Raw genomic sequence first — 18,289 nt, forward strand, 5'->3', positions numbered from 1 at the left:
TTGTGTTTGATTATTAAATAAAGTTTGATGCATAATATTATGCAGTATTTATGAACAATTTTATGCAGAGTGTATCAACAATTTTATGTAGGGTTTATGTATAGAGGTCATGTCCAATTTTATAAAGAGGTCGTGCCCAATTTTATTAGAGGGCATGCCCAATTTTAAGTAAACTTTATGCATAATTTTATATACAATTTATTTGACATCTAATTTATGCAAAGTTTTAAATATAGGTTGGAGCTCGAACCCAACTCAAGCTTGAACTCGAACTCAATTAAAATTATTGGGCTCGAACTCGATTACAATTTTAGGCTCGAGGTTGGACTTGGCTCAAGCTTGAGTTTGAAGTACTTAAATCAAGCCCAACTCAAGCATATGCAGGTTAGAGTTCTACTCGACTTGATGCCACCCATACGGCTAGGCCTCTCCTTTTGTCATGTCCCACCCTTTTAGCATAACAATTGCACACAAAATGATGGAGAAAAGAGTTTCTACTAGCATTTGTCTTCCCTCCCTTCAAAATAACCATTTGTCCGCCCATGTTGCAACAGGGTGAACTAACAATTAAAAATTTTAAATTAATATTATCGTTAATATCATAATATTATAACATAATGAGATTAGTTAATAATGGAGCTAATACTCAGTAGGTATGTATTAACATTCAACTGGTCCCTCTAATCACACTGAGAAGATAGAATTGCTAATGCAATACTCAAAACCGGTGGGATGATGCCATGATGGCAATAAGCCGATTCATATTCAAATCCATGAGCAACTAGAACAGGTAACTTCAATGGTAACGGGGTCCAAATCCACAAGCCAACTTAGATAAGAGTCCTAACCGGATAAAATCCGCTCATTGGAGTTGCATTCGATTTATGTATCTGATGATTTGGTTTTGACTTTTGAGCATAACGATCCATTTTAATTAGGGGTGGTACCAAGTCAAACCGGTTCACAAACCGTTTGAGTTCAACTAAAAAAAAAAACTTGGCTTAGTTTAGTGCTCGGCTAGATCTCAAACTTGAAATAAGGCTCGTTAACTATAATAAGCCAAACTCGAGATTTTCTAAAATTGGCTTGTTACCTCGTGAGTCGACTGTTACAATAGAATTTTTTAGAAAAATACTATTTACTCTAATTAGTCTCATCAATTCTCTCTTTAGTTGTTTTATAGTTGCTCTTATGTACCTCAAACCTTAAAGACGATCAATCGTTCAACCCTGTTGGGTCTCTCTACATCTAATGTTGTTGGTTGCTAATGGAATAAATACTATTGATGAAAATGTTTGCTCTTTCAATTAGGTCTATTAAGCTAGTTATTATATATTACTATATACCATTGTAAAGTCTTTGACCGCTACGTGATAGCTTTCAGTTTGATGGTACTAAGTTTATCATAATATTTTATATATTTAATTTTGTGATTTTAAATGTAGGTCGAGCTCAAATTTGGTTAAATTTTTTGGACTCAAGCTAGATTCTAATTTTATGCTCGAAGCGTATCTTGAGCTTAAAGTCCAGTTTGAAGTATTGAGAAGTATTGAGATCTAGCGAAGCTCAACATATACAGGCTTGAGTTTGGGTGTACTCGATACTACCCCTAATTTTAATTCCAGGTCATTCGGATCGGATTCTTGTTCCGAAACCGAACTCGATCCGTTTAGAGCCGAACGGTCGTCTGCCTCTTTCTTCGTTGATTTACGCTTGTCGCTTGGCACAGCCTCGCGGGAGATGCATAGTACAGGGGCGATGGTGGCGGCGTTTATTCGACTTTCATGCAGTTGAAGTTTTTAAGGGCACGGATTCGGCAGTATCTCAGAGAGCAAGCGTCGAGAAGGCGTCGGCATCAGCAGCCAAGAGAGCCCAAAATCCGCAAATAAGTAAAAAAATCATCTCTGTAGCAATTTGATTACTTAAGAACGAAAGCATGTCCAGTCGACCGTCCAACAACAAGGGTTCCTTCAAACCTCAGAAGAGGTTCGTGCCGAAGGCTCAAAATCCGCGAGGGCAAGCCACTTCCAATGCTTCTTTTACAACATCTTTCCGAGAACACCAGGCGAAGACGGAAGCCCCTGCAGGGGATGGAGGTTCGTCCGGCTCTGAAAGACTTCGAATGGGTGAATTGGGGAAGCGGATTGTGAGAAAATCGAGTGGGAACTTCGTGAAATATTTGCCGCAGGACGAGGCCGTTGCGGTGGGTCTCGGAGTGGAGGATGGAGGACTGGACGATGTGGAGTCCCAGAGAGTCGTAGATCTTCTCAATATGGAGCTTTCGAGGCTGTTGAAGTTAAATGCAAGAGATTTCTGGAGAGAAGGTGCGCTTCCCTATTTACTTGTTTCTTCTCCGAAAAAAATAGATTTGATTTGTATTCGATCGTGTATGCAAAATGGAGCTTGATGCGAGTGGTTATTCTTCTTAATTGTCGAGGTCGGAATTCCTATGGTAGTTATATAGCTTTTTGGATGAACTGCCGTGATCAGGGTCTGGTTTTATCCTTTCCTTACTAGTTGAAACTTCTCCAAAGCCAATTTGGGCAGCGCGGTGGTCCATGGTGGATTGCTGATCTCTCTTTTTTGCCTTAATCCGTTTTATATGGCTTCCAAGGACTGTTCATCGCTTGCCTGTAGTGTTTGAATCTTAAGTATTATGTTGTTTTTCTTCAGTGGCCAATGATAGCTCCTTGCACGAGTTCTTGGATAGCTATCTACAGTTTAGAAGTAGATGGTATGACTTCCCTCACCATGGAGCAAAAGGAACGTTTGGAGTTATTGTTGGAGAGTTTGAGCTAAGCCGTCGAGTCTTCATGGTTCTGTATCGCATGTAAGTTTATAATCGTTGAAAGTTTCCTCTGTTTCAGCTGTTTTGATCTTATTACTTGACGCTAAAATTATTCAAAAAAGTATTATGCTTTTAGCCTTATGTTTTTGTGCCTACTTTTGCTTCATACATTCACACTTTTTCCTAACTAATGTGTGGAAATTTATAATGTAGATCTACTAACAAAGATCCTGGTGCTCGTCCTGGTGAAAGCCTTAGTGCTAAAGAACATACAGGTGTGTCTTTTATTCATATGTCCCTTTATGCCAGCAATGGGCTCAAGTGCATATATGATCCAGAATCTACATGCCTTTGATCATTCTTTCCAACATGTAGCTCTCTTGCAGGGAAAGAAATTGCTTGATTTACCAAAACTGTTGGATATATGTGCTATTTACGGCCATGACAATCAAGAACTGACCAAGTTACTGGTAGAGTGATTTTATTTAGAACAATTATTATCTCAGTTCTCTTGGATAAAGGGATATCTGAAATGGCTTTGATTGCTTATTTTCACAACTTTTAATTCTACAGGTTAATAATGCAATTAAGGCTCAACCTGCACTACTTGAAAATTTAGCAGCTATTGTCACCCATTTCCTGACAATTGTGCACACGATGGATCAGCGGTGCAGCTCATTATTAGAGGTTCTACAAATTACAAAAATGCTTTTGAAATATCCATTACTTAATTAGAATCAATTTTGCCAGTGGAATTAGATATCTTATATATTTCTAAAAATTCTGAAGGCGAGCAATTGAGCATGTATTCCTTCAAATGATATACTTAAGAAGTGATGTCCTTACCTTTTTGGGGCCAAAAATATTAAAATCCATTGCATGTCCCATATATTTTCACTTCACCTGTATGCCAGTTTTGATAGATTGGGTGGGTTCCATTTGTAGCACTAAGATGATATGTTTTCCCAAGTGGAACAAATCTATGGTACCTTTTTCAATTTGAATTTTTTCCCTCTTGCATGTTTGACTATAATTGACATTACTACTTTATCTGGCTGATGTATATCATTGGGTAGGGCATTTATTGGTAATCCACCTCTAGTGTTATGTCTTTGTGTTGCATTCTCTCTGTCTGAATTCAGATCATGCATTATGTTGGGCAATTTTATTGTATATGTACCTACTAATTGCATTGTCAGTGACTAATTTTTTATTAAGTTTCTCAACTGTCATATCGAAGTAGACACAACTAAAAATTGAAAGACACTTTACATTGAAAATAAAAAAGGAACTTATTCTTGCTAGCCCTTTTTACTCTTGCAATTTTTTTTTTTTTTGGAGAGTCGAAAAAGGAGATTCTCATTCCAAAAAAGTGGAGGAAGAAAACAAACTAGCAAACCAACAGGCCTGGGAGCATATAGGACAAAATAACAGCACTAAAGGCTAGTAGAAAACCAAGAGAAACAAAGATTAATATTACTTTTTTTTAACAGAAAAAGACCAAACATATGAGGTCAATGGTGATTGCTCAGCTCCATGAGGGTGATCCCTTCCCTTGCTAAGGCAGCAGCTGCACAGTTGATAGATCCAGGAGTGTTGGCCCATGTAATAGAGAAGTGCTGGGTGATGTTCATGATTTCTTCAAATTGAGGCAGCAAACACCATGGCAGGCTAGCTCCATTTTTACACCATGAAATGAGAAAAGAAGAACAACCTTCAATCATGAGAGGAAGATTGAAATGATCTCGGGTGATACAGATGTCCTCAAAGAGAGCGTAAGTTTTTGCCATAAAAGTTAGAAAATTGATTAATAAAGGAAGAAGAAGAAATAGAGAGAAGAGAGAGGGAAGAGTGCGTTGAGAATGCACTCATTGGGGGGTAAAAAGTCGACCCCCATCTTTACTTATAAATCACAAAGTGAAATAAAATAAAGTTACAAAAATGCCTCTCGCGACTTAAACTCTCATAACTCACTAAATACATATCAAAATAATCTGAAACTTGAAACTAACACTTCTAACATTGACTCCACATTACTGCCACTCCTATAGACCCATACAAAAGGATAAAATGACCAAACTGCCCTTACACGAGTTTTAACACTCTCCCTTAAGTAGGACCATTTATATTTAGAAGCCTCAACTTGTCACAAAATATCCTAAATTCTCGTTTCATTAAAGCTTTAGTAAATATATTACCAAGTTGGTCACATGACTGAACATATGGAGTAATAGCTTCTCTTCTCATCACAACATCCTAAATGGAATAGTAATCCCACTTCTACATGTTTGGTTCACTAATGGAATACTAGATTGTCACAATATATGGTCATGGCCTTGTGGAATACTTGGAATGAAAATTGCAGCTTGTTTGTCACAATACATGGTCATGGTCTCAGTGGTGGGGAAGCTCAAATCCTATAGAACAAATTTAACCTACATAAGCTCATTTACTTTGTGTGTCATTACTTTGTATGTTTCTTTTGTACTATAACATGCTACTACATTATGTTTCTTACTCTTCCAATTAATCAAATTTCCGCCTACAAACACAATATCCAATGGTGGACTTCCTATCTTATTTTGCCCCAACATAGTCTGTGTCAGAGTATCCCTCTATTCTCAAATTACTATGTGGCTCAAATAACAAGCCTTTCCATGGTGCTCTCTTCAAGTATTTCAGAATTCACTGAGCTATCTCCAAATGAACTTTATGTGGACACTCCATGGATTGACCAACTATACGTACAACAAACAATATATATGGATGTGTAATTGTAGCATAAATCAACTTTCCTACTAACCTCTAGTATGTTGTTTTATCTTTAAGTTCAACATTGCTTTCGTCATGAGATCATGGCCTACCTATATAGGTGTTTGTATAGGTTTTGCCCTAAGTAATCCATACTGATGTGGGATGAGCGTGGTGTGTGCTACTGCTGTGAGGGAGAAGAGAGAAAATAGAAGGAGAAGAGGAAGAAAGGAGGAAGAGTGGAAGAAGAAGGGAAGTAGGGAGCAGAGAGTAGGGAGGGGAGAAAGTAGAGAAGAGTTGGGAGGAAAATTTCAACTTTATTCAACAATACTGATTTCCAAATGCCTAGAGACATTTCAAAATGACCAAAATACCCCTAGTGACTAAAATGGCCCTAAAAATAAAAAAAAAATTTCTAAGGACAATACAAAATATAGATAAATAAAATCAAAACTAATATGTCCTAAATGCCCCTCTCCTAAAACAGAACGTGGTGGGTCTTGTCGTAGTCCAGTGTCTTCGAGTATAGACTTGTGTAATCGGCGGCGGCACACAAGGGGCGTCCTCACTAACTCTCATGCTCTAGGGAAAACTCGACCTTGTCGAGTAGGATTCCTGGTGACTTTGATAGTACTCCAACAAATCAGGATCCAACTGTTGTAATGTGTCTCTCGCAATCCATGTGTAGTCGGAGTCTAGTTGTCCTGTCCATCACACTAGGAAACGTTGAATTGCGCTACTCCTGATAAAAACAACTTATTCATCCAAAACAATATCAATATGTTTTTTATGTGCTGGTGCTATGGGTAATGGAACATGATCCAAAAAAGGTATCAGGCAAGGAAGGAGTAGGTGTATCAGGCGATGAGGTGGAGTTAAAAGGTGGTAAAAAAGGGGTCATCAGGAATAGAGGGGTGGTCCTTATATGCCATCAAGTCTTCAATGTTAAAAGTGGAGCTAATACCTGAATCTGATGGCAAATCAACAACATAGGCATTCTGACCTACTATTAAAAAAGTTGGTATACTTACTTTAAAACTGTAACAACTGGAAACAATGTAGATGTAAAGGGAACACAAATAGAAACATATCCAGCATTAGGGCTAAGTCTGGCAATGAATCCAGATCCGGTCTAGATCCAACTAATCTTAGACCTTTTTTAGTGGGCTTGAACATGCTCCACCTTATTAAAAAGGAGTCTGAATTCGTGTCCAACCCAATGAAAAATTTATCTAAATAGGACCTAGATATAGGGGATTCCAACCTGGATTCAACCCGATTCCACGTCTAATGTGGATGTCTGATTATTGACGATAGACTCTAATATTATGATCTCATTACATACAATTTTTTTTTTTTTTGAACTGATGCCGTCATTACATACAATTTCATTTTTATCTTTTTTTTAAATCCGAACTTGTAAATTTTTCTCAGTTTGCATTGAACAGAGGTTTTAATGACTTGACACACTCTATGTTAATTATAACGATAAATGTACCACTATTTTATCTTTATTGCTATTTTATTTCTTCTGGCTACTTTGTTACTGTAACTTCAATGGTCCATTTTATGTTTTACATGCATTGTTTAAATAAAATATTATATGATCCGAATCCAAACCCAGGCCTGTTTTTGGTGTGCTTGTACAAGCTCCATCTTGTCTGAAAAGGATCCGAATTCAACCCATTGGAACTTTATCTGGATTGGACTAAAGCTCAGGAGTCCAACACAAATCTGATTCAATCCAGACCTAATGAGGACATCATGTGTAAATTAGGACAATTTAACTTCTTTTTGTGGAGAAAAACCATTTAAAAGAGAAGAGTGTTCTTCATATTTTATAAGATTTTTTACCTCATTTCTAAATGAGTACCATCGTTAAGGTGACTGGGCAAGTGAAACTCATAATTTTACTAATCTTTGGAAGTGGTCAATAAATAAAGAAAAAAATCTTAACTGAATAAGACAGCTTTGCATGGAATTCATCATATATAGAAACTAGAGCTTGTCCAACCTCCCGGTGATTCATAATTGAAGCTTATAAATATTAAAAACTTAGCGCGGGAAGAAAAAAGAATTATATTTAAACTTTGATTTGCTTTGGATTTAAAGTTGTGTTTCCAATAGTGTCTTCAGCTAGTGACTGAAAATTTTAGTATTGCAAAGGAAAATAAATTACCAAGAAAATGCTACTTCCTGACTGAAAAGACTGTTTTTATCCATTTTCGATTTTCTAACTCTTGTGATTTCTAAATTATCACTAAAAAAAAATCTTCTGTTTTTCATTTACTCTTTTCTTGGAGAATGGGGCTTGACAATTAGGCAGTCATCTCAATTGATGTTAATGTGTTTGATTTCATGGTTCATATTATTAAATATACAAGTAACAGAAGTTTCATTCTATATTGCAATATGCAGGCTTTAGTTTCATCTGGAAGTCACGAGGATCAGGGACAGAATCAACTTCATGCAGATCTTTTGGAGGCAAGTTTGACCTATTTCATAATTGTTAACTTTTGTAAACATCTATATTTTTTTTGGTAATAAGGAGAAAAAGGATTCCATGAAGAAAACTCCTGAGGGAGGTAAAAGTACAATTAATAGTGATGCATTATGATGAGAGCAAACAGAAATAACAGAACAAAAGAAAAACTAAACAACACTCAAGCTAGAAATACCAATAGAGGGGAAGTGAAGTTTCTACTACGAGATGCCTCTTCCCTAGCCAAGTGTCAGCAATGTTGTTGGCACTTCTAAGGGTATGCTGCCAAGCTACATCTGTGCTCCCTACTTAAAGTCTCGATTTGTCAAAATCAATATTATAAAACCTGTACTGACGAGGTGATCGGGTCCGGTCCAAGCCGGTTCAACCAGGTTTAACTGCCAGTTAAATCGGAGTTGATGTTATGATGACATCATTAGAAAAATAAAAAAATATGCGTTTAATCGGGGTAATATTCCTTTTTTTTTTCAACTTGCATTGAGGCAGAGGACCAAAGCCCGGCCGCTCCCCCTCCTCCTCTGTACTTCCCTCCTCTCTGTACCTCTTCACCCCAGTGCATTCTCCCCCTCCCCATTTTCACCCCATCCCACTTGCATCCCGTGCTCCCCTGTATGTGTGCAGGTGAGAGTGACTCAACTAACTGGGTCAGGTCAGCTGGTCACCTGTTGAAGCCAACCAACTTGACGAGTCAGCTGGGTTTTAACACTACTCCAGGTCTGGTTGAAACCGGTTCAATCTGACTGATCCTGTTTGGTTTTTCTAACAGAGGTCAAAATATTTTAAGAAATGGCCAGGGTGGTACTTCTTCCCACTGGCCCAGCTGATGATAACTGCTGAATCCCTTCTGGTAAACGTCATATTTAGATACAGCAGAACCACCTATGATTATGTCAGATGTTTATACCTCCATCTGTTCTTTGAAGGATTCAGTAATTGGTTTCTAATTGGTGAGTTGACACATTTCTGCTAATTAATTTTTACTTGTCAAATGCTAGCCATGTTAATTTTGAAGAAAAAAGAAAATGATGACCATATTCATCATGTAATATGTTGGGTATAAAGTTGACTGCAGGTTATACATGTGATGTGAACTTCTGAAATGATCCTGTTTTGGGTTACTATAGGAGTTCTAAATTTCATAATGTTATATTTTGGAGTTCCTGATAAAGAAATATTTTCTCATATTAGGTAATGGATTTCATAAATGATTCAATTGTATCTCTAGACGCATTTGTTGACACATATAAACCTGCAGCCATATACTTCTCATACCCCGTTGAGATGAGGTATCATACTCTTTCCCTTTTTTTTTTTTTTTGTAGGGTTGTGGATGGGTTTGTGGTGTGTGTGGGTGGTGGGGGGTTGTTTGTCAATGTATGCATAACTAAGCTTAAAGTTCTGAATATTTCTGTTTCCAGCTATGGCAGCGAGGAGCTACTAACAGCTTTGGCTAGAATACATGATGTGCTGCTTCCATCTCTGCATCAAGGGCTCGTTCACATCCTGAACTCAAGAGTGAATGTGACTCAAAACTTGTTTGGAGGAAACCTTTCAGAGATTACCCTCAGTCTCTCAAACAGGATAACAAAATTTGGATGGAAATTAGTGGAATCTTGCTACCTCTGTTATAACCTCTTTGAAAGTATCATTCCTTTGGTTAGTGCCACGAAGATGTTCCCAGCCAATGTTGAGGATCCTTCAATAAGAGGAGACATTTTGGTTCAGTCCTTTCGGGAAATTATTACGGTAGCTTCATCTCATCTGCAGAATCTAAATGGTAGAACCTTTCTACAGAACCTAGAAAAGGGTTACGAGCTATTGAAAAGAATAGACAGTCTCAAGACCGAGGGTATGTATTTTGCACTATATCTCTCAGTACTGTTGTCTGAAAGCACAATCAAACCTCTTATTAATCCTAGGTGATACAAATTTATGGAATCTATCTAATATTTCATTTTCATAAAGAAAAAGAGCAGATGCATTTTTATCCACTTCCATTGGTACAGAAATTATAATTTTAGTTGCGCTGCTGATGGGGCAGCATGTGGTGGAATTATATTTTTTTAAATTTCTTTTATCTTCTTCTCTTCGACCCTGTTGTGCTCCTTTTGCAATATACTTAGTGACACAAAGAAGATTCTGCGAAGTTAGCATAATTCATGCTGAACTTGTTGGTAGAGAATTGATGTAGCTGCAGAAATTGTGGAGTTACATAAAGTTGCTCTTTTTGTCCAGCATTGAAGAGTAATAACATTTGAATTTTGTTTTTGTGTTACAATACTGCTCAAGGTGCATAAATTTGCATTTACAGTTGCGGTTGTTTGGAAATCCAATGATTAGGGTGCCTTTTTTTCATTTGTTAAAGTCAAAACCACTAGGTGCTTATTGTTATTCAAATTCAGCATAATCTTTGCAATTTTAGTCATGACAGCTTAAACAAAGTTTAACACAGTGATCGGTATGTACTGTACAGGATGGCTCTTCATAGATGATGATCAGTTTCAATTTTTATCATCTCACATAGCTGTTCCTCTTTCTTCAAAGCCCAGTGTGGAAGATCCCAAAGTTCCAGTTTCTATGTTGACCAGTGGCATGGAAAATCTACAGATGGATGAAAATACTGCTATCATGGAGTCCAAGATCAGTCAAATTAAGGACATTTTCCCTGATTATGGTAAAGGTTTTCTTTCTGCATGTTTAGATGTCTATAACCAGAACGCGGAAGAAGTTATCCAGAGGATATTAGAAGGCACCCTCCATGAAGATCTGTTATTGCTAGACACCTCCCTTGAGAAAGTCCCAGCACCTAACTCTGGGCCATCTCTGACCCGGACAGACAAAGGGAAAGGGGCGTTACTGGAGTCAGCAGTGACAGCATCCTCTCAATCGAACATTGCTGCGGATAGCAAAAGCATGGTGAGCTTGTCATCCTCATCTTCTCATGGCAGATTCATAAGGAAGTCCAAGGATGAAGTTCCGGACTGTGAAGTCTTAGACCAAAAACCTGCTGAGGACTTCAAAAAGACTGCTGTACTAGCTTCACAATATGAATATGAAGATGAGTATGATGACTCGTTTGATGAGCTGGGTCTGAGTCTTGTAGAATCCGTAGAGGATGCAGAGATATTGGGTGACAGGATTGAATCAGGACAGCAATCTTCAGGCTTTGGATCTCAGAACTCTTCTAAAACAGGAAGGTGGAACAAGAAACCACAGTTCTTTGTCAAGGATGGGAAAAACTACAGTTACAAAGTTGCTGGGTCCGTTGCTGTGTCAAGTGCTAAGGAAGCAGTCATGCTTGGTGAAACACTCTATGGATTGGGCCCTGGTGGGAACTTTCCTCTTCGAGCTCCTTTGATGGTCAATGATTCAAATGAGGAGGATGATCAGGTACCCGGGGCTTCAGATACCCAAGAGACAGGAAAGTCAAGTTTTAGGCACAGGGGTGGAGGAAGGGGAAGAGGACAGACTAGAGAACAAGACCACCGGAGACCTGACATTACAGGATCAGAGATAGCGGGTAATCCCCAAAACTTCAGAGGTAGAGGTAGAGGAAGGGGAAGAGGAGGGGATGGGAATCATCACAGGAAGGATCGTGCTATGAAGAAACATTTCTCAGGCTTAACTGGTTATTAGTATATTAAGTCCTGATGCATGGGGATTGACATTCCATTTCAAAAATCTTGTTTATGTAGAGAGAAGACTATTACTGTGCAGGTTCTTTTTTGCTTAGACAAAATCTCTCTTGCTAGTCTCTTATTGTTTGTTTTGGGTTGTAAAGGTTCATGTGAAAAGATACAAAATAGTGTAAAAATGCAAGCTTTAGAGAGAATTAGAAGAAAATAGAAAAAAAAAAATGAAAGAAAGAGAGGGCAAGTGTTTGAGGTAGCATACGTTAAGTGTTGAATTTTTGGAAAAAATTAATAATTTATTAGTTTGTTGTAATTTAAGTACACGAGTTTTTATTTATAATAGGAGAAATAAGTAGAATCTAGTTACAATTAAACTATTCTTGTTTTAGTTATACGAAGATAAACATTAAACGATAAGTCTTAAAACAATTGAATAATTGATCATAAAGAAAAAAATCTAACACAATTAAAACACATTTAATTGAGACTCTTCTGTGAGACCTCCTCTTGTGAGACTCTTGTAAGATTTTACTATATTAATTCTAGCTTTGTGAGACTTCTTTAACACTTCTCAAGCAAGAGTTTATTACTTCAATTTACAATGAAAATGATTATTGGTTTTCAATTTCTTTTTGTTAAAAAAAATTCTTCATAGACGCAAAAAATTCATCTTTTGTGCTCCCATTTTCTTAACACATAAAAATTACCACAATATGTGGAACAAAATACATTTTTCTTGTAATTCTCCCCCTCAATTTGGTGTTAAAAGAACATAGAGATCTTACTTGGATAAAACATAATACAGGAAAAGAAAATCACTTCTAGTCGTACGACAAATGTCCATACACCAGTAAAAAAATGGTCATAGGCTGAAACATACTCTACTCAATTTTAAAGGGGAAAAATCTTGACAAATTTGACCAAATATAACTTTTTTGGGGTGACCAAAATTTTTCGTAGTTAACTATTGAGGAAGGATATACAACCAAGTAACAAAAACACAAAACCTGAAAACAACATCAAATCAAGATATAACATACCGTGAATGAGCACATCATGGAGTGATTAAGTCTGACAAAAAATCTTTGAATAAAAGATAAATTTGGCTAAAAACTTGGATTTTAGGAGAAAATGAAACTCAATTCAAGTCAATGCATGGAGAGATAATAGGAGAGAAAATATCAAAAAAATGAGAGATTTTGGGTAGAACTAACTTTTGGTAATTTTGATAGCAATATCTCCAAAATTTTGGATTAAAATCATAAAAAGTTTATTTTTCAAGAAACTAGACTCAAAGAGCTTTAAATTGACACCTAATTTGACATAAAAATGTTCTTTATTAAAAATTTTATGAGCTCTTAATTTTTTTCATTTTGTAGTTAGATCCTTTTCGACTCCAATACAAATATCTCTTTAAATATAAATCAGATTGACATGAAATTTTTTCCTTATGAAACTAGACTTTTCATAAAAGTATGAATTTTATTCATAAAATATACTTCTTTTGAGAGGCATAATCTAATAGATTTTAGACTCTTTAATCTGGCCGAATTGAGTACTTTTTCTTCTTTGGCTAGCTTGATCATTGACTATTTCGAGATTGATATTTCCCTCTAGAAAACTCAGATTGAGAATTGGTTGTATAGGTAAGAAAATAAACGTAAAAATATTTATTTTGATATATAATTTTTCATATAAAGTCTCGTTCTTGATGGTATAAAATGACTCAAAAATTGAAAGTTTTTTTTTGCTTGAACCTCTTTTGCAGTCTGACCTTTGCTGCTTCAAATATCGATTTTTCTTTGTTAAAAACTCCAATTTCCAAAACAATATTTTGTGTTGGAAAGTAGATTCAAGGATCTTTCCTTCAATATATAATTTGAAATATGAAAATTTCATTATGGCTGTGCGAACACCATGAAAACAATGGGTACTGGGATATGAAAGAAAGAAAACAAAATAGAAAACGAACCTAAGCTACTAGAGAGGATAGATTAGAAAAAGAGTTATATTATCTTTGTTGGTTGATAGAGTCAATTCATTGAACCTGCTCTGATACCATGTTGAATTTTTTGAAAAGAGAAATACTTCATTGGCTTGTTGTAATTTAAGTACACGAACCTCTATTTATAATAGAACACACAAATAGAATCCAATTATTATTAAACTATCTTTGTCTCAATTACAACAAAATTTTAACACTAAAAGACAAGTGCTAAAACAATTGAACAACTGAACATAAATAAAAAACTAACATAACTAAAACACGTTTAATTGAGACTCTTATGTAAAACTTCCTTTTATGAAACTCCAGTAAGATTCCGCCATATTAATTCTAATTCCATGAAACTTCTTATTGTGAGAGTCATGTAAAACGTGTCTTCAACATTAAGGCTTAAAATCAGACCCCTCTATTAAAAGTGACTTAAGTGAAATTGATACAAGATTACAAGAATACATTTTGAAACTTAAACCTTCATAACTCACTCAATACTAGCTAACCAAACTTGGACTTTAGACTTCTAACATGATATATATGGCCTATTGCTACCTCAAATTTTGAATATTAGGGAGATGGAAATGACCAAAATATCTTTGCATAGTTTATAAGGTTTCCCCCCACAAAGTGGAGCATATGTATATATATATATATATATAATCCCTAACTTGTTTTAAAAAATCCCAAATTCTTTAGTAAAATGATCACCAATTTGATTAGAAGAAGGAATATCAAGAGTACTATTTCATTCATCATTGCGTTGATAATGAACTTTTGCATATTTTGTACACTCATAGAACACAGGGTTTGTTATAAAGATTGTATCGTGATTATCATAATACATAATCATGACCTCTTTATTGGGAAAATTTAACTCATTTAGTATAGATTTGACGTACATGAATTTACTAACTATATGTGCCATTGTTCAGTAATTAGCTTCTGTACTAAAATGGGCCATCACATTGTGCTGTTTACTTGTCTAGTTGACTAGATTTTTACCAGTAAAATTATAATAGACAATTGTGGATTTTAGGTCCAATTTTGGTCCTGTGTAATATGTACTTGAATATGCATCGATCCTCAAGTGACCATGAGGCTTATACCCCTAATCTTTTCCTTGTGCTCCCCTTAAGTACCTGAATATTATTTGGATTGCTTCCAAACAAGTCTTATGAGGGTACTTCATAAATTGGCTAACCATACCAACAACAAAATAAATATTTTGATGAGTGCAAATAAGTTTACCTACTAATATTCTATACTTGGTCTTATATCTCATTTTTTTAGTATCATCTTCATGACAGTTTTGTTTGGTTTCTATTGGAGTTTTTGCACGTTTTGCCCCAGGTAACCTATACTCCTGCAATGTATCTATCATATACTTACATTGAATCAATACAACTCCTATTTTACTTTTACATAGCAAACATTTTAGTAACCCTAAGTCTTTTGTCCAAAAGTGCTTAGCTAGGTATGTTTTGACCTCTTCAATCCCTAGCACATCGGCTTCCAAATAAGACCATATCATCAACATAAAGTAGTAGTATCACAATCCTAGTCTATCTTTTTAAAGTGATCACAATGATTTATATGGAAACCCAAAGACTTATGAAGTCGTCAAACCATGCCTGAGGATTCAGTTTGTGGCTGTAGGTTCCCTTGTTCAGATTACATATCTTTTTTACTTCTCCCTAAGCAAAATAACTAATAGATCTCCTCATCCAAGTCTCCATATAAGAATACAGTTTTTACATCTAGTTGATGTAAAGGCCAGCCTTGAGTCACCACCAGTTAAACAACAATCCAAATAGAGGATAATTTGGCTACAAGAGAGAATGTCTCAGATACATCAATTCCCTAAGTTTGGGTATATCATTTTGCAACAAGGCTGGCATTGTACCTTTCAATGGACCCATTAGTATTATACTTCACTGACCCAACGACATCCTACAACTGCAACACCAGGAGACAAACCACCATTACTTCGGATGCCAGACCCCTCTTCCACTCCTCAAGTTGAGATATCTTCAGCTATGTACTTGGGTAACAGGGTTACAAATTCAACCAATAAAGGGTGCGGTAGAAATTCTTGGAGGAGGTAGAAGAAGGTGGTAGAGCTGGTTCAAGCTCCTCGAGGATTAATAACTGAGTGTGCACTCATTATGGAGGATTAAATCATCTGGTTGATTCTTGTAGAAAACTTTATGGCAAACCAGATTGGACTATTGCCAATCAAGCCTCAGTTAATAATACTGAAAAGAATGAAAAAAGAACTAAGTCATAAAAAAGAAAGAAAATGGTATCATACAATGACTTTGATCTATTGTAGATGTTGAAAACCTTGATGGTACCCACAACCACATCTTCTTCAACTACTGCCACTACTACTACTATCTCAGGTATGATTTCTGCCACATCCTCTTCTTTATCTTGGATAATTGACTCTATGGCCTCCGAACTTCTCACAGGTAATAAAAGTATTTTACATTCTTACTCTCTATGACTAACAAATAATTTTTTTGCGATAGCAGATGGATCCCAAACCAAGGTCCTTGGGATGAGATCCTCCTTTACTACTCCCACACGTACAACTTACTGATGTCTTATTTGATTCTCAGTTTTTGTTAAATTTATTGTCTATAAGCCAATTAACCAAGAAGCTTAATTGTTCTATTACTTTTTCCTCTTCTTCTTGTGTTCTTTAGGATATGGAAATGAAGCAGATGATTGGTGGAGGACATGGAAAAGAGGGTATATTACTTAAATTCTCCTCAAGTGACTGAGGCTTCTATTTCTCAGACAGAGGCACAACAATGGCACAATAGATTAGGACATCTGTCATTGTCATCACTTTAGGACTTGTTTCCTTCTTTAAAGTTTCTTTCCCGCATGAATTGTGAGGTGTGTCAATTAATCAAATACCAAATAACTACTTACTCTTCTTGAGTTGAACTTAAAGGTATTACTCCCTTTTCCTTGGTTCATTCTGATGATGGGAACCTTTTAGTATTTTGAATATTTTGAATAATTAAGTTATTACGTTGGTTAATGATTTTACTAGATTTACATGTCTATTTTTATTCAAGGATAGATCTGAAATCCTTTCTAATTTTAAATTATTTTATGTCATGATCTCAACTTAATTCAGTCAGTAGTTAAAAGTACTTCACTCCGTTAATGCCAAAGAATATATGTCAGGAGAGTTTCAAACCTTCTTTAAGGATAATGACATTATCCATCAGACCTCATGTGCTTACATCTCTCACCAGAATGGTGTAGCTGAAAGACAGAATCAATATCTTCTTGAGGTGGTTTGTGGCTTTCTTTACTCCATGAATATGCCCTACTTTTATTGGCCACATGTGATTCTCAAAACTTATTTTCTCATTAATAGGCTACCATCCTTGGTACTTAATCATAAGTTTTCATATTCCTTATTATTTTGAATGAGGATCCCTTTTACCTTCTCTTGAAGGTATTTGATTGTACTTGTTTCGTTCATGTCACATCCCCACAAAAAAGTAAGTTAGATCCAAAGGTTATTCAGTGTATCTTTCTAGGTTACTCCTGCACCCAAAAAGGATATGTTTATTATAACCCGTCTCTTCATAAATTGTTTGTCTCCAGGGATGTGACTTTCTTTGAAGATAAATCCTTTTACTCCTCCAAGGATATTCCTCTAGGTCTTTCTTCAATTCTTGTAGTTTCGAAGCCTATCGTGCCCATTGATGCGGATATCTCTCTACAACCCCCTGGAACATCGCCCGATACTATACCTATAGAGTCTATGGATCCTTCTAAGGTAAGTCCTTCTTCTCCTCTTGTATTTGGTCCACCTTTTGACACTATGTCTTTTGTTCTCCAGAAAGAACCTTGGATTTGTACTAAAATATCTACGTCTCCTTGTATATTTAATTTTGTTTCGCATCATCATTTGTCTCCTTCTTGTTGCCATTTTCTTGCATCCATTTCTTCTATGTCTATTCCCTAGTCATATCAGGAAATCGTGAAACATCCAGAATGGAGTGTGATAATGGAAGAAGAAATGACTGCAATGTAAGAAAATCAAACTTAGTCCTTGGTTCCACTTCCTCCTGGTAAAAAACCCGTGGGTGGTAAATGGGTCTTTATTGTGAAGCATAATTCATATGGTTCTATGACCCATCTTAAAGCCCATTTAGTAGCAAAGGGGTACACATAATGTTATGTAGTTGTTTACAAAGAGATTTTCTCTCATGTGGCCAAGTTAAATTCAGTATGTATCTTGTTATCATTGGCTACAAATTCTTCTTGGTCAGTATATCAACTCGATGTAAAAAATACTTTCTTAAATTTGTAACATTAAGGAGGAGATTTATATGCATCACCCACCTGGATTGGTGGTTGAAGGGGAGACGGTATGCAGATTGAAAATTTTTTGTATGGTTTCAAATAGCCTCCCCGTGCTTGGTTTGACATATTTAGCTAAGCGATGCTTCGATTTGGCATTAATAGGTGTCCAGTAGAACATTTCGTCTTTGTAAAGAATACCTCGAAGGGAATTGTATTACTGGCAGTTTATGTGAACGGTATTCTGTTGACTGAGAGTGATACAGATAGTATAGAGGAAGTAA

At 36.1% G+C, this 18,289-nt stretch overlaps 1 protein-coding gene across 1 annotated transcript; it reads left to right on the forward strand.

Annotated features, from left to right (window-relative positions):
- Nucleotides 1-1,748: 1,748 nt before the first annotated feature.
- LOC137951663 (uncharacterized) lies at nucleotides 1,749-11,901 on the forward strand. The gene is made up of 9 exons (XM_068798485.1): nucleotides 1,749-2,324; nucleotides 2,674-2,830; nucleotides 3,002-3,063; nucleotides 3,164-3,258; nucleotides 3,362-3,475; nucleotides 7,958-8,023; nucleotides 9,231-9,328; nucleotides 9,461-9,891; nucleotides 10,516-11,901. Exons 1-9 carry the CDS (start codon nucleotides 1,937-1,939, stop codon nucleotides 11,676-11,678), a joined length of 2,574 nt encoding a protein of 857 aa, XP_068654586.1. The 5' UTR covers nucleotides 1,749-1,936; the 3' UTR covers nucleotides 11,679-11,901.
- Nucleotides 11,902-18,289: the final 6,388 nt, after the last annotated feature.

This window comes from Aristolochia californica, unplaced genomic scaffold (genome assembly GCF_029961685.1).
Source record: "Aristolochia californica isolate CCGP_79_NKW_82.1479 unplaced genomic scaffold, dmAriCali1.0.hap1 SCAF_15, whole genome shotgun sequence".
Taxonomy (NCBI): domain Eukaryota; kingdom Viridiplantae; phylum Streptophyta; class Magnoliopsida; order Piperales; family Aristolochiaceae; genus Aristolochia; species Aristolochia californica.

Coding starts and splice junctions, on each gene's coding strand:
- LOC137951663 (XM_068798485.1), top strand. CDS start 1,937: ATGTCCAGTCGACCGTCCAACAACAAGGGTTCCTTCAAACCTCAGAAG. Junction 2,325..2,673: donor AAGAGATTTCTGGAGAGAAG/GTGCGCTTCCCT, acceptor GTTTTTCTTCAG/TGGCCAATGATAGCTCCTTG. Junction 9,329..9,460: donor TCATACCCCGTTGAGATGAG/GTATCATACTCT, acceptor TTCTGTTTCCAG/CTATGGCAGCGAGGAGCTAC.